This window comes from Malus domestica, chromosome 08 (genome assembly GCF_042453785.1).
Source record: "Malus domestica chromosome 08, GDT2T_hap1".
NCBI classification, from domain to species: Eukaryota; Viridiplantae; Streptophyta; class Magnoliopsida; order Rosales; family Rosaceae; genus Malus; species Malus domestica.
This window is the reverse complement of record NC_091668.1, coordinates 25,587,214-25,602,288: the sequence shown is the minus strand read 5'-3', so window position 1 is coordinate 25,602,288 and position 15,075 is coordinate 25,587,214. Positions and strand designations below refer to the sequence as shown.

Here is a 15,075-nt window from a genome sequence, read left to right as displayed (position 1 = left end):
GTTTTTAGCTTGCCATTGCTCTGCCCAGCCTAGTGAGCAGAGTTTCACACATTGGCAATTTTGATTGACGATCGAAGTTGTGGCATCAACAAAAGTTACTGTTCACGAGAAGAACTGCCTTTTAGCATAAATATAAATTTTATATAATATAATACGTGTGTGTGTGTGTGTGTGTGTGTGTGTGTGTGTGTGTGTATTACATATGGGTATAAGTAATATATATATAACTGAGGAACAAGAAGCTTACAAGCTTGTGGGTATAAGTATTATAGATAAATACTAGCAAATGAGCCCGCGCGTTGCTACGGGTTTACAATTCTATTTAGCCATTAACAACAATGTTTACATCTCTATTTACATATATATGTACATCCATATTTACAATCCTCTTTACACAAATATACTATTAAGAACTTCCGACTCTCTTCATTGAAACTTCAGAGCTTCTTTCCCTTGCTTACAAATTGGAATAAAACTGTAATTATTGAGGTGAATTTTTTTAATTGCTATAAAATTGGATACTTTCTTCGGTCAGTTTTCTAATACATATAATAAGAAATGTCAAAAACAAATACATATATTGATCTAAAAATTTAAGTACGCCATGAAGAGATAAATAAAAATTACGACCTACAAATGTCAAAGCAAACATATGAGGAGAGAGTACTCTTCAAATTGCTAATCTCACATTTTCCTCTAAGCTAACTACAATAAACTCTTCTACCACAATTCTTAGCCTGCAAGTATGAATAAAGGTTAGAATTCACATCTTATTGCAAACATAAATATACTCTCATTCTGCTGAATTGTGAACTGAGAGAAACAAATGCATAGATGTAGGAAAAGATTTATAAGATCTTTAAAAATGTATTAAAAAAAAGGGTAATCGTCCTTTTATAAATGCTTTATTATACTTTGTACCTCATATTTTCAATACAAATTTAACTATTGGTCTCAAATCTTTCATTGGCAACCATTTTTTTTCCAAAGGTTGTACTACAGTATTGTATTTCAAAATATCTTGCAATTTGCCAATTAGCTTTGTAAGATTTCTTTAAAATGTTTAAAAAATGTTGATAAGCACACATTGTCAATAAATTATAATCTATTTCTTTGACGGTAGCTTGGATCGCATCTTTCTTTCTACATGATTGAAAGAAGAAGGAAAAAGTTGGTAACAAATAGATTATTAAGTTAAAAGATTGGCGTCATGTTTGAGATTTGCTTATAAAATGACTAAAAGTTTTTTCTATCACCGAAAAGCAATTCTAACAATGTTTCACATAAATACTAAGAAAACCTGACCAGTTAAATTTAGCTTTAAAATTATTTATTAAAAAAATTAAATTGCATTGGAGTAACGGAAGATTTATAATATCCTAACTTGAAAGGCTCATGGTCCTTCAAAAAACGATTCTGGAGACATATTTCGGCCAAACTGGGAATCCTTTGTTTCAGAAACAGAAAAACACAAAAAAATATTCTTAACAAAAATAATTACCTGAGGTTCCATTCAGCGCAAACATAAGGGCCAATCTGGAGATTAACAAATAGGCCTGCTTGTTACACCAGCTTGATGAATTTGACCAAATCATATCCGTCCTCAAAATAATACTGCAAATTTGAAAAACATAAAAAACCAATGAATTAGCATAAATAAACCGATATCAATTGAGATGTCGGAGACTAAAATAAAGTCCAATTGTAAACGCTTTACAGCAAGGATCATGAGATCGATAGACCAAAATATTATTTATAGCTCTCGAAAAACATGGACAAATCTACGTTTCAATCTGCTCAATCTCTTGATACAATTTGCAAGGTCTTTATTAGCTCTATTCTTTCGTATCAATTGATTTTTATCATAATATCCTGAGTTTGGTATATAATAAGATTCATGTTTTCCTATGATTTTATTTTAAAATTCCCAAGCAAGAGAATTAGTAATGGTAAAGCTAAAGTTTGGGGATCCATGTGTGGTTTGGTTTTTGATCTTCAAATGAAGGAGAAGAATTAGTCAATGTAAGTTGGTAAATATTTCATCGAGTAAAAACTTTGTTTAGCCACAAAATACTATCATGTATTCAGATGGAAGTATTGAGGATTAATTTTCATTAATAGAATTCCATCTATTTGCGGACATTGTCTATATAATCCTTTTTGGCTGGTTAGTCAGATCAATTAGGGATTAAATTTAACTAAAATGGAAACACGTTTTAACTAAAATGATAACAAAATTCAAGGAATCGGTTCGCATTTTTTCTTTTGGCTTTTTTTTCAAAAGCTTCGGATGTAGCACAGAGGGCAGTACATTCTGATGAGAGACAGAGGACAAGAAGGATTTTTTTTTTTTGTAGCAAAGTGTGAACAGTACGGGAACCCAAGCAGAAACCAAGAGCAGTTCCGTCCTTTCACTGTTGGTGAACAGTGCGCTCTCTCACAGGATGAACAGTGCCATTCTGCTAGGTTTTAGTATATAGATAATATGAGAGGAACAAGAAGTTTACGAAGATTGTGGGATGCTGTAAAAAGAATGATTTATGCAGGGTTGGTTAGGGTTTGGGTAGCTTACAGGAAGAACGAGACTTGTATAATTTGCAGAAGTAGGTAGCATCATTCTTTTTACATGCAGGGTTGGTTAGGGTTTGGGTAGCTTACGGGAAGAACGAGACTTGTATAATTTGCAGAAGTAGGTAGCATGTAAAGATGCTGACTTGCATGGAAACCAATGACTCTTGGTATATAAACAATCAAACCACCTTATCGGATGCTTACGTTTACTGTTCCCAGCTCAAGTTCCTTTCTTTTTTACCATTTCACAGCTCAAGTTCCTTTCTTTTTTACCATTTCAGTAAATCAATACTGCACAATGGTGATGAAACTGGCCCCCTTTTTCATTTTATATTTTACTACATACATGGTCGTCGCCCCGGGAACGGAGGGGCTTGAGTTCAGTTTAATTCCAAACGACGATGCGGAGAATCACCTAGTTGACCGAGTTGACCGTTCTGAAGCATACAAAAGCTTCATCAAATCTCTCAGAGAACTATGCGCGGTCAGAATCCACAGAGAGTAGAAGACATTCCTGTGCTTCGAGCTGCAGCGGCTTTGCCAAATCGACAACGCTTCCTACAAGTCGAGCTTGTCAACTACGCAGAAGATCGCGTCACCATAATTCTTGATGTTTCGAATGTGTATGTGGTAGGATTCATCACCCGCAATGTACGCCGCTACTTCAGCGACTGTCCTTTACAAGCAGATTACCAAGCTTTGTTCCCTCAGAGCGAACCGCTGAGCTACACCGGCAACTATATAGAACCCTGGAGGCTATGTCCAGGGACAGGTCTGAACTTGATTTGGGACTCCCGCCACTAGACACTGCCATTACCGAATTGCAGTATCTGAGGGACCCAGATAACCCTTACGCAAGACCACTTCTTGTCATAATACAAATGATTTCGGAAGCAGCAAAATTCTCTACTTTCGAGGAACGTATCGCTAACGCTATACAAAGGGGCTCGAATTACAGACCGCAACCAGACATGTTAGTGGCCCAAAATAATTGGGACCGGCTGTCTCAAGATATTCAAGGATCGGAGGAGAATGGAATGTTTGCAAACGCTTTTGAACCTAGATACGGTGGAGAAATAATGTTCCGAGTAGATTCCGTCAGACAGCTTCGCGATCATATTGCTTTAGGCTTGTTACTCTACACCTTCCAAAACCGGGGCCGCAACTTCCAAAATCAGGGTCGGGGTCGGGGATGAGGCCTACAAAGTATTGGGGACTCCAAGTTAAGATGTCTGTCACAAGTCTCAGGACGGATGGCCGGTTTTGATGGCGGATGTCTTGAGGCAACAGATAACTTGGGTGTCCCCAATTTGCATTTATCGCATTGCAATTACCAGGAGCCCAAACAAGAGTGGGCCTTCCATATGGATGGGACCATGGTGTGGGAGGAGGAATATTGCCTCGGCATCAAGACTGCTGATCCCCCCGAAGTCATGTTAATGAAATGTGATATGCCAGGTGTTGCACAGTGGATGATTTCCCCGGAGGGAATGATGGTGGAAGGAAGGACAAATTTGTACTTGACCGCAAGTAATTTTGACAGTTGGTCTTGTTCAAAGATCAGCAACGGTCAAGCCAATTTTGGAATTTCGGTAGGTCAATTGACCCTATGATGGTTAAAATCATAGGGTTTGGTACCGATCATTGTATGGAGTATGATCTGTTTTCACAGAGGTTATCCATGGCTCCGTGCAAAGATATTGATACTCAATTATGGTACTATTATCCGGATAATACGCTTCGACCTGTCCCCCATCTCTGCATTACCGTGGAGATTAATCAGCAGTTGTCACCTGTAATCTCACAATGCAACGGATTCGGGTACAATGTTTGGTTTTTTAACGGGAATGGCACTATCTCCGGTGCAAAAATTTTTGCATCGTTCATGCAAGCGAATGCTGATTTAAGTATCGGTTTGGGGAGACCCACCTCAAAATGGAATCAACAATGGATTGTTGATTCTTACTTATATGTTGGTTTGAGAGGAAGAAATGTATGAGGTCATGAATGATGAATGATGAATGATGAATAATTTTATTGTTTTTGTCCACAGATGCAAACTCGATCGCATCATGTACTGTTATTGCTGCTGATATTTTTGTTAGTATGTAAATTCTTGTTTGGTGGTCCAATTCTCAAGAAAACTAAACTAAAAAAATAACTCAAACATAAAACCTTCTTGTTGAAAACAAAGTTGTTTTTAAATCCCCATAGCCTCCACCTCCAACCTCCACCCTTCTTCTTATGGCTGAGATAAATCGACGGTGCACGGCCACACTGGCGATAGTTCCGCGCGGATTAGAATCGAAGATTCTCACCACCGCCACAACCGCCGCGGCGCTCCTCCGTTCTCTGCCTCTCTTCGCCTCCAGGTACTGCAATTCTCTTCCTCCTTAACTCTCACCAACTGTATTTCAATTGTGCGTTTTGATTTCTTATTTTGATCTTCCATTTCTAGCGTTAATTAGTTAGTTAATGAAGGATTTTGCTTTATGGCACCGCAATTAACCATTTTTCTATTATTTTATTGTTTAGTTTTTTACTATTTTTATGTGTTTGTTGGGTGCTTGGGTAGTAATGCGATTGGATATCCATCAATTTATTCCTTCCTAAGATCTAAGATCATCTATCTTTTTCCTTCCTTTTCAGTTATAAAGCAAAATAATTGTAGTTTATGCTGGTTTTCTGCCCTTTGTTTGTAGCTTTTGTGCCACGCGAATGTTAGTCCATATTCTTTTGAAATATTGACATCATTCATTTTCATGATATATTCTTTGAGATACGACCATCTTTGTTTTGTGGATTTTTTTTTTATTATTTATTTTTAACTTTTTTTTTTGGGGGGGGGGGGGGTTTGATTGGTGCAGATATGGATGCCACTACAGGTCCAAGTCTCCACCCGTTGCACCGAACTAAAACTCTTCACCTGGTTTGTAACAGGCTTAAATCGCGTTTTCCTTTTTTGTTTAATCTGTGGTCTTTGAAGTGCATTCAGGTGTTTTCTGACAAAATGATCATATATCCAGGTAAGGCATGCACAAGGGATTCACAATGTGGAAGGCGAGAAGGATCATGCGGCATACATGTCTTATGATCTTTTCGATGCACATCTTACCCCTCTTGGCTGGAGTCAGATAATTGCTAATGTAATTGGTTAGTTGAGTTTATGTTGGTATAAAAGAATGCTATCATTGTAAATCTTTTCGAACTTTTTACACCGATAAGAGTTTTAGGGTTTGTTCAGTATCCGTCGGCTATACTAGATATACTGTGTTGTTTTTTTTTTTATATTTCTGTAAGTTTAATGTTGTGCTGAACCGAAAATCTGATCATGGTGTACTGGATTTTATTTCCGAACTTAACTACAGTTTTATTGATTAACACGAAATATATGTACCCTGCACGTATCCAGACATACCAATACATCTCCAATGAAATTTCTGTAGGCTGCAGCACGGTCATCATTATGGTCGGTGGCATCATTGGCTCCACTTAGATAGAAGTCAAGACCATTTGCTTTTGGGGTGGCAGCCACGTATATAGGGACATTTAGAATGAAAAAAAAAGGAAGTTGACGGGGGTGTGTAAGCTTGGAATAGTAATTGTAAGCCTCCGAGTCTGAACGTGGTTTGATTGTCACAGGGCTAAAAACCTATTTATATACCAAAAATCACCCCATAAATCCTAGGTTGCATGGACACTCCAAACTCCGAAGTGTCGGACACTTCGACATGTTGTATTACTAGGTTTCTACAAATTTTCGTAATTTTTTGCTATGTATTGTTATCATGATGAATTTACTAGTAACCCACGCACTTATAGGCAGTTATGCTGGCAGATTGCGTTGGTTTTTGAGACATCATTATATATATATATATATATTTACCTAAAACGACAATATATTTTTAGGGGTGTGCTATCCACACATCCATTTTTACTTTTTACACATATATTGTTAATTTCTGTCATTTGATCATCTTCAACTCATCCAATCCGATGGTTGAAAATTGAAAAGGTGTGTGAGAAGTAAAAAGAGGTGTGTGGATATGACACCCCATATTTTTATTCTATGAAGATTTGTATATCTAGTTTGATCTGTATATTTTTTGTAACACCCTTAAATTGGAGAGAGAACAAGGAATTTAAGAGAACATCATGTAGTTGTGGGAGATTGCTGTGAAAGTAGAAAATTCATTCATATGTTGTGGAAGAGATACACAGTTACAAACCACGCTTTTTTTAGCTTCATTTTTTTTTTTTTGCTATTTAGTATTACGGTCTAATGACATTTCTCTTCATTTGTAAGTGAGAGATATTAGGTTCGATTTTCGCCAAAGGCGAATTTGAACCAAATATTGCTAGCCCATTGTGAGACTAAGGACTATGCCCACCCCTTTCCCTTTAGTGTAGATAATATCGTTTCTTCAAAGGAAACAAAAAATTTGTTTTTTTCATTTTTTGTGACAAAATTATCCTTGTTAATTTGTTTCTATTATTTTCTCTTAGTTGTAGATTTTTTTTTTGTTTGTGTTAGAGCTGTTTTTGTTTAAAATTTTGGGTGGAGCCTCGGGTCACCAAAATTGACACATCCCGATCCGAAATGTCTACCCGGACACCCAAATTAAGTTATGCTGGTCACCACCTAGAAGTGACGAAGTCATAAAGTGATGGTGATGTGGAAAGACTACTAATTTAAACCCAACATAACTAATTCTAGAGTGTGCACGTGAGCAAGGTTGAACTCTTATCACACAAGTGATGTCAGAACATAAGTAAATTGCAGTAAAAGATAAGGTAAGAACATTTATACCAGATGGAGGAGTCCTCATACATGTCAACTTTTGCTAGCCATCCTTGTCGACACAAGAGCTCTGCCACCAAAAATACTAAGGTGCAAAAATCAAGGGTGAGTCACTATAAGAAAAATGGACACTGCACACAAAAAATTAATGGTGCCCTAAGAGGCTTAAGGGCACCAACATATGTGCTCATAGACCAATAGCAATAGGCAGCAACTAAAATGTTTTATGTGCCCTCTATCAGCGCGCCTTTGATCATTGGGCCTAATATGTTGTTTTGTGCTCAAAGATGAGCACAAATAGCAACCTATTTGTTCCTTAATTCTAACAAGTTTGACACCAATTTAATTGATAGGGCACCATTTTGAAATCGTGCCCAATGCCATTCTTTTTAAAAAAAAAAAAGTTTAAATTAGTCTAAATTCATTTTTTAATAATCTTGGACTAAATATTTAACCCAAAAGATGTTGGAGCAGAAAAGCTGTTTTTGAGTTAAAACCTAAATTATATGGGCTAAAAATTCTAGATTTTAACCCAAGAATTAGAAATGATCTAAAAATATATAAAATTTACTTGAAATGTTTACACAAGGCATGCAAAAAAAAAAAAAAATGAAAGTAGAGAAAACAACAAACATTTTTGGACATCACCTTCCTCAAAAGACTTGCACCTCATCCCAGACTTGCTGCTCACAAGCGAACTGAAAATGGCATCTTTTGTTATCTCTCAACTCCTTGTAAAAGACCATGAACCCAAAATACATTAATCCAAGACTGCATTAAACATCCATGTCGAAAGTAGTTTTCTGGGTTGAGGATTTATACCTTTCACTCAAGATTTGAGGTTTTTAAGACGTCTGCTGGTTTCCCTTGGGATTTGAGCACTGCCGCCATTTTCTTCTCTGCATCTCTTCTCTGCACTCCCGATTGGGATCTGCACCATAAATAAACAGCGTGCATGAAGACTTTGGTAGATTAGGGATCAGAATCAAAATGACTTCAATATAAATATTAAGGTCCTTGCAAACTCTAGATACACAATTGCTATATCCTGTTAGGTGCTTTGTAAAAACTTTGGAAGGTAAAGTGAGTGGGTAGAGTGCACATTTTTACACTGCACAATGCACATCCTAGGTCGGTAGAGAGAGAGACGTGAGGTAGTGGGAGAGAGAGAGTATTAAACAGGCATCGCATGCATGTTTTTACACTGCACACCCTAGGTAAAACCAATGCAGTGGTGCACGCTGCATATAGGTCTTCGGATTTTGATTTTGCCTTAGGTAATTTTAACACAGTTTTGGACATAATTTGTTCATTATAATTCTAAATTGAGTTTTCTTTGTGATCACGTGTTCGTATCGTTGAATACTACAAGAATATGTGTGTGAGTGTCTTTGGGTCAAGCCCAATTAATAATTAATTACGAGGCCTAAATAATAAAATACTAACGAAGACGGGTCTACCTACCCACTTGCTTAATGAACTCAACGAATAAGTCATCGATATTACAATTTTTAGCTCGCAATTTCGACAACTTCTTGTTGTTTCGATAAACAACAAGTGGTAGAATCATGAGAGTTAAATAACTATTATGCCCCTCATTGGAAAAAGTGCCCCTAATTATTTTAAAACTCATACGTCAACCAAATCATTAAAGGGATAATTAGAATCCCCTACAATTTTTTTACAACTTTTAGACTAAACATTTTTTTCTTTTTAAGATTTGATTAAGATGCTTTAACCAACAGCCACGTCAACATTTGTTGTTTATTTAAATTACATATTTTTTAAGCTAAAATTCTAATTATCGATTTCCAAATAGTCCTTTTAAGAGTTATTTTTTATTTTTTACTTTTATGTGGCCTTTTTTTAGGGGAATATTTTCTGCTTGTTGATAATGTTTGGAAATTAATCTTCACGTTTGAAATTTGTGATCTCCCATGTTTGAAATTCGAATGGAATTTTTCATTTTAATTAGTGGTTGTTTTTACAAATTTATCTTGTTCCTGTTTGGCAACAAGAGAGGATCTTGTGTTTGCTTGGCTTCACATCGGTGTCATTTTTCAGACTCTCATTTTTATTTTTATTTTTGTTTTGGTTTTAGGCTCTTTCTGGCTTTTAATTATTAATATATATTTTTTTAAATAAAACCTATGTCGTATATTTGGAAAACCTTTTGCAATGGCAGCTTTCATGGCTTATCTTAATCAATTAATACTGCAGAAGAAAGTCTTCCACCCACTGCTTTAACCCATATCTCCATTAACCAAATTAATGTTGGAGTAGCCTCGTCCTCAAGTAGTGCACATTCAAGCAAAATAAATTGTAAATAATAAAAGGAGCAAATGGCATTTTATTTATTTACTTACTTGTAGTCCTCCACGGGAGCCTAAAATCAAAAGGGAAAAAATGAGAATAAAAAAATTGTATAAAAATAATATTAATAATTACAATAATTAGATTTGTTAAATTTGGTAGATAATTTAATGAATTGGTTGACATTATAAGATTTAATGATTTGATAGATAATTTAATGATGGGAAAATTAGAACCCCCTACAACTTTTTTATATCTTTTAGACTAAACATTTGTGCCTTTTTAAAATTTGATTAAAGTGCTTTGACCAATAGACACCTCACAATTTTCTGTTAAATTAAATTACATATCATTATTGTATTTTCTTAAAATAAAATGTTAATTATTAATTTCTAAATGTATCCTCTTAAGTTTTTTATGCGTTTTCCCCCTTATTTAGTGGAGTATTAGTTATTAACACTATTATCCCTTTTTCCAATTATATTTTTTCGATCAAAATAATTTTTTTGTTCTACAAACATTAATATTATCTATTTTTGTCAAATGGTTCGTTTTATTGATTTTTTTTTTTCCAAATGGTTGGCGTCCAACAAAGCACTGTGTAATTTTTCCCCTTTTTTTTGTCAAACTATTTTTCTTTGTTTTTTATTTTTTATTTTTTATTTTTACTTATAGTTGTTGATAAACTATTATTAGGTACAACATATTATGTGTATACTGCCGTTAGGTACGTTTTAATTTGTAAAAAACATTGATTGGTACGTTTATTTGCAGTTTTGGTACGTTTGATTTGGTACATATTGTTGATATTGATACATTACTTTTGATTTTGGTACGTTTGATTTCATACACTTTATTTATTGGTACGTTTATATTGTTGTTAGTCCTATTTTCTCTTAATGTATTGATATAAAAAAATTATATTGGTACATTTGATTTCGTGAGATTTAAAAATATTTTCAACCATTTTGGGAATAAAATATTAAATCGTAGATAATCATTGCTAAATTGTAGGAAGTATTGTGAAAATAAGTTGTATTTAACTAGGGTTTTTTTGTTTACAATTATCTCCAAAGGGGGAGAAGGTAATCAAAATGCTAGATTATAGGAAGTTTGGTTCAATACGCTGTGCACTTTTTTGGCGTGAGATTAAGAAATATGGAGTAGTGGCAGGTCATGTAATTTTGGTATAAAAAATGATTAATTCTAATATATGTGGCAACAAAATGATGAGAATAAGAGTTTAATCAAATCTCTAAAATGCATAGATGTTTAATCTATAAAATTCAAAAATAAGGCACCTATATCAAAACGTCTCTTTAAAATTGCCCAATGTACGAGACTAATAAACAACGGTCAATTAATTTCAAATTTCAAATTTGTGAAACAGTAAAAGAAAAGAGACAGAGATTTCAAACCCTCAAACGGTCGATTAATTACAGATTTCAAATTTGTGAAGCAGTCAAAGGAAGCGCATACTGACATCTCTCTCTTTCTTTCTCTCTCACTCATGGCAGAGGCACAGTGATAGGATCAGACATGGTATAAAAGGGAAATTGCAAGAAAAGTAATGCAGGAAATAGAAAAGGAAATCAAAGGAAATTCATATCTTCATTCATGCTTTCTTTACATCATAAAAGGGGTTTAAATACACCCAAAGATAGCTAGGGTTTGAGGTATGGATGTTAGGAATGTCGGTACTACAAGATAGAGAATGCACAAGGTAAAGTAGAAAATGGACGCCAAGAATTTATGTGGTTCGGCAATTTATGCCTACGTCCACCAAACAAGGAATCTTCACTATATGAAAAAAGATGAATACAACAAGAGTAGTCTTACCAAGCCAAAGACAAGGCTTGATGGATACAAGAAAGTATAACACACACTTTCTATCACTCTAAACTTCACTCACACAATGTGTAGTGGAACACTCTCACTCTCACTCTTGGAGTGGAACTCTAGCTTTGGACTTGATCCTTTGCTACTCACTCTTAGTTCTCTATTGGTTACATCACACCCATATTTATAGGTGAGGGCTTGGCATTCTACTAGTTTCTAGTTCCTTCTTCAAACCTCTAGTATAGAAAAATCTAGACTAGCCACATACTTGTAGCTTCTAGATCTTTCCATTTGCAACCAAGGAAGCTAGTACTCTCTAGCTTCTTCCATCAACTTAATAACATGCTAGAATTGTCTAGCAAGCTCCAGCCTCATCTCTTGCTTACTAGAATAATCTAGAACATTGATCATGGGCTGGACCATATACCAACAATCTCCCCCTCCAGTCCATGAGGGAGGAATTCCGATCATGACTCCAAGTTACCTGAAGTTCATCCCAGCAGCTTTAATGCAGAATTCCAACTTTGATTTTGTGACTACCTTTGTCAACATGTCTGAAGAATTATTATCGGTATGAATCTTCTTCAGCTGCAGCAACTTGTTCTCGATAGCGTCTCTAATCCAGTGATAACGAATATCAATGTGCTTAGTGCGTGAATGATATGTAGTGTTCTTGCTCAAGTCCAGAGCACTCTGACTATCACAATAAATGCCATAATCACTTTGCTTCAAACCCAACTCTTGGAGAAACTGCTTCAGCCACAACAACTCCTTGCATGCTTCTGTAGCGGCTATGTATTCAGCCTCGGTTGTGGACAAAGCAACACACTTTTGCAACTTGGATTGCCAAGACACGGCTCCCCCGGCAAAAGTGAACAAGTACCCAGATGTAGATTTTCTACCATCCAGGTCACCTCCCATGTCAGCATCTGTAAATCCTTCCAAGATTGGTTTGGAACCGCCAAAGCACAAGCACATCTTAGAAGTCCCCTTCAAATATCTGAGAATCCACTTAACGGCTTCCCAGTGGTCCTTCCCTGGATTAGAGAGAAACCTGCTCACCACACCTACTGCATGAGCAATATCTGGTCGTGTGCACACCATTGCATACATGATACTTCCTACTGCTGAAGAGTAGGGAACAACTGCCATTTTCTCCTTTTCTTCATATGTTTTTGGACACGACTCTTTGCTCAACTTGATATGATTGGCTAAAGGTGAGCTTACCGGTTTGGCTGCTTTCATGTTGAACCTTTCAAGCACCCGTTCAACATACTTTTCTTGTGACAGCCACAACTTCTTGGATTTTCTGTCACGAATTATCTCCATGCCCAAAATCTGCTTGGCTGGCCCTAAGTCCTTCATGTCAAAGGACTTAGATAACTCTTCTTTGAGCTTTTTAATCATAGAAGCATCTTGTCCGACAATCAACATGTCATCAACATAAAGCAATAAGATGATGAATGTACCTCCAGAAAATTGTTTGATATAGACACAAGAGTCAGCATGAGTTCTCTTGTACCCATTACTCACCATGAATGAGTTGAACTTCTTATTCCACTGTCTCGGAGCCTGCTTAAGACCATATAAACTTTTCTTGAGCTTGCACACCAAATTTTCTTTACCTTTGACTTCAAAGCCTTTGGGTTGCTCCATGTATATCTCCTCTTCTAAATTGCCGTGGAGAAATGCAGTTTTAACATCTAACTGCTCGAGCTCAAGATCCATGCTTGCTGCCATACCAAGGATAACTCGAATGGAAGTCATCTTCACCACCGGTGAGAAAATCTCATCAAAGTCAACTCCTTTCTTTTGACCAAAACCTTTGACAACCAAACGAGCCTTGTACCTTGTCATGTTGTCGTCTCTTTTCAATTTGAACACCCACTTGTTTTTCAATGCTTTCCTGCCCTTTGGAAGCTCCACCAGCTCATAGGTATCATTCTTTGATAAGGAATCCATCTCCGACTCCATTGCCTTCATCCATTTGTCACTGTCGTTATGAGCTCTGGCCTCCTCATATGTTTCGGGCTCTCCATAATTAGTCAACATGATATACTCTGATGAAGAATACTTGGTAGACGGTCTTCGACTTCTGATGGATCTTCTGACCTGATCTTCATTCTCTTGTAGGGCTGGAGGCTCCCCCTGATTGGGTTCTCCTTGAATATGCTCTTCTTGACTAGGCTCCCCCTGATCAGCAATCTCATGGTTTGGCACATCTTGATCAGGCTCCTCTTGATTAGCATTATCTGATTCTGCAGGCACTTCATTGGCAGTTGCTTCAGGGATGTCATCGTGACTTTCTTCATCTGAAGCTAATGGATCAACTCCTCTGACTGCGCCATCTGGTTGTGCCTCTTTATCCGAATCCCCAATTGTTTGTTCTTCATAAAAGACCACGTCTCTACTTCGGATAAACTTCTTCTGGTATGGGTCCCATAATCTGTAACCAAAATCTTCACCGCCATAACCAAGAAAGATGCACGGTGTAGCTTTGTAGTCTAACTTCGATCTCTGCTCTTTGGGCACATGCACAAAAGCTTTGCAACCAAACACCTTCAGATGAGAGTAAGACACATCATTACCAGTCTATACTCTCTCTGGAACATCAAGACCTAATGGTACTGATGGAGATCGGTTGATCAAATAGCAGGCTGTCCTTACAGCTTCACCCCAGAACTGCTTAGATAACTTTGCAGTCCTCAACATACACCTGACTTTCTCCATGATGGTTCGGTTCATTCTTTCAGCAACACCGTTATGTTGTGGAGTTCCAGGAACTGTCTTCTCATGACGTATGCCATGTTTTACACAATACTCTCTAAACTGGTGAGATGTGTACTCGCCGCCGTTGTCGCTACGAAGGCACTTGAGAGGTTTCCCAATTTCCCTCTCCACCATGGCATGGAACTCCTGGAATGTCTGAAACACCTGGTCTTTGGATTTCAACAAATACACCCACACCCTTCGTGAAGCATCATCAATATAAGTAACAAAATATTTATTTCTTCCAAGTGACTCGACTTCCATGGGACCACACACATCTGAATAAACAAGATCTAACAAGTTTCCTTTCTTTGTAGATGGAACAGAAAAACTAACTCTTCTTTGTTTTCCGAATAAACAATGCTCACAAGAGTTTAACGACGTACCTTTGGCAAAGGGAATATGAGACTTCTTTGCCAAAACTTGTAGGCCTTTCTCGCTCATGTGGCCTAGCCTCTTATGCCACAAGTCTAGAGATGAGTCTTCCACAGCATTCAACTCACCTTTCAAAACCTTGGCATTTGACCGGTACAACGTACAACAAAGTCGTGCTCTTGCTACCACCATTAAGCCTTTAGTAAGCTTCAATTTTCCTTCGCCAATATGGTGATAATATCCTTGTCGATCAAGGGTACCGATGGATATCAGATTGAGACGTATATCAGGAATATGTCTCACATCTTTCAACATCAATTGGCAGCCGAGATTAGTTCTTAAGCAGATATCACCAATTCCAAGAATTTTGGAATAGCTTTCATTCCCCATCTTCACTATGCCAAAGT

The 15,075-nt window shown here is 36.8% G+C and overlaps 1 protein-coding gene and 2 long non-coding RNA genes across 3 annotated transcripts; 2 read left to right on the top strand and 1 right to left on the bottom strand.

Annotated features, from left to right (window-relative positions):
• Window positions 1-280: 280 nt before the first annotated feature.
• Window positions 281-2,291, bottom strand: LOC139197915 (uncharacterized). Its single transcript, XR_011583300.1, has 2 exons — window positions 1,502-2,291; window positions 281-737 (listed from the first exon to the last, which is right to left on the bottom strand). It is a non-coding gene; the product is annotated as an uncharacterized lncRNA (long non-coding RNA).
• A 757-nt stretch (window positions 2,292-3,048) lies between these two features.
• LOC139198126 (ribosome-inactivating protein gynostemmin-like) lies at window positions 3,049-3,767 on the top strand. The gene is made up of 2 exons (XM_070826388.1): window positions 3,049-3,194; window positions 3,338-3,767. The coding sequence occupies exons 1-2, from the start codon at window positions 3,049-3,051 to the stop codon at window positions 3,765-3,767; spliced, it is 576 nt and encodes a 191-aa protein (XP_070682489.1).
• A 542-nt stretch (window positions 3,768-4,309) lies between these two features.
• On the top strand, window positions 4,310-5,929 carry LOC139197914 (uncharacterized). The gene is made up of 3 exons (XR_011583299.1): window positions 4,310-4,943; window positions 5,439-5,500; window positions 5,598-5,929. It is a non-coding gene; the product is annotated as an uncharacterized lncRNA (long non-coding RNA).
• Window positions 5,930-15,075: the final 9,146 nt, after the last annotated feature.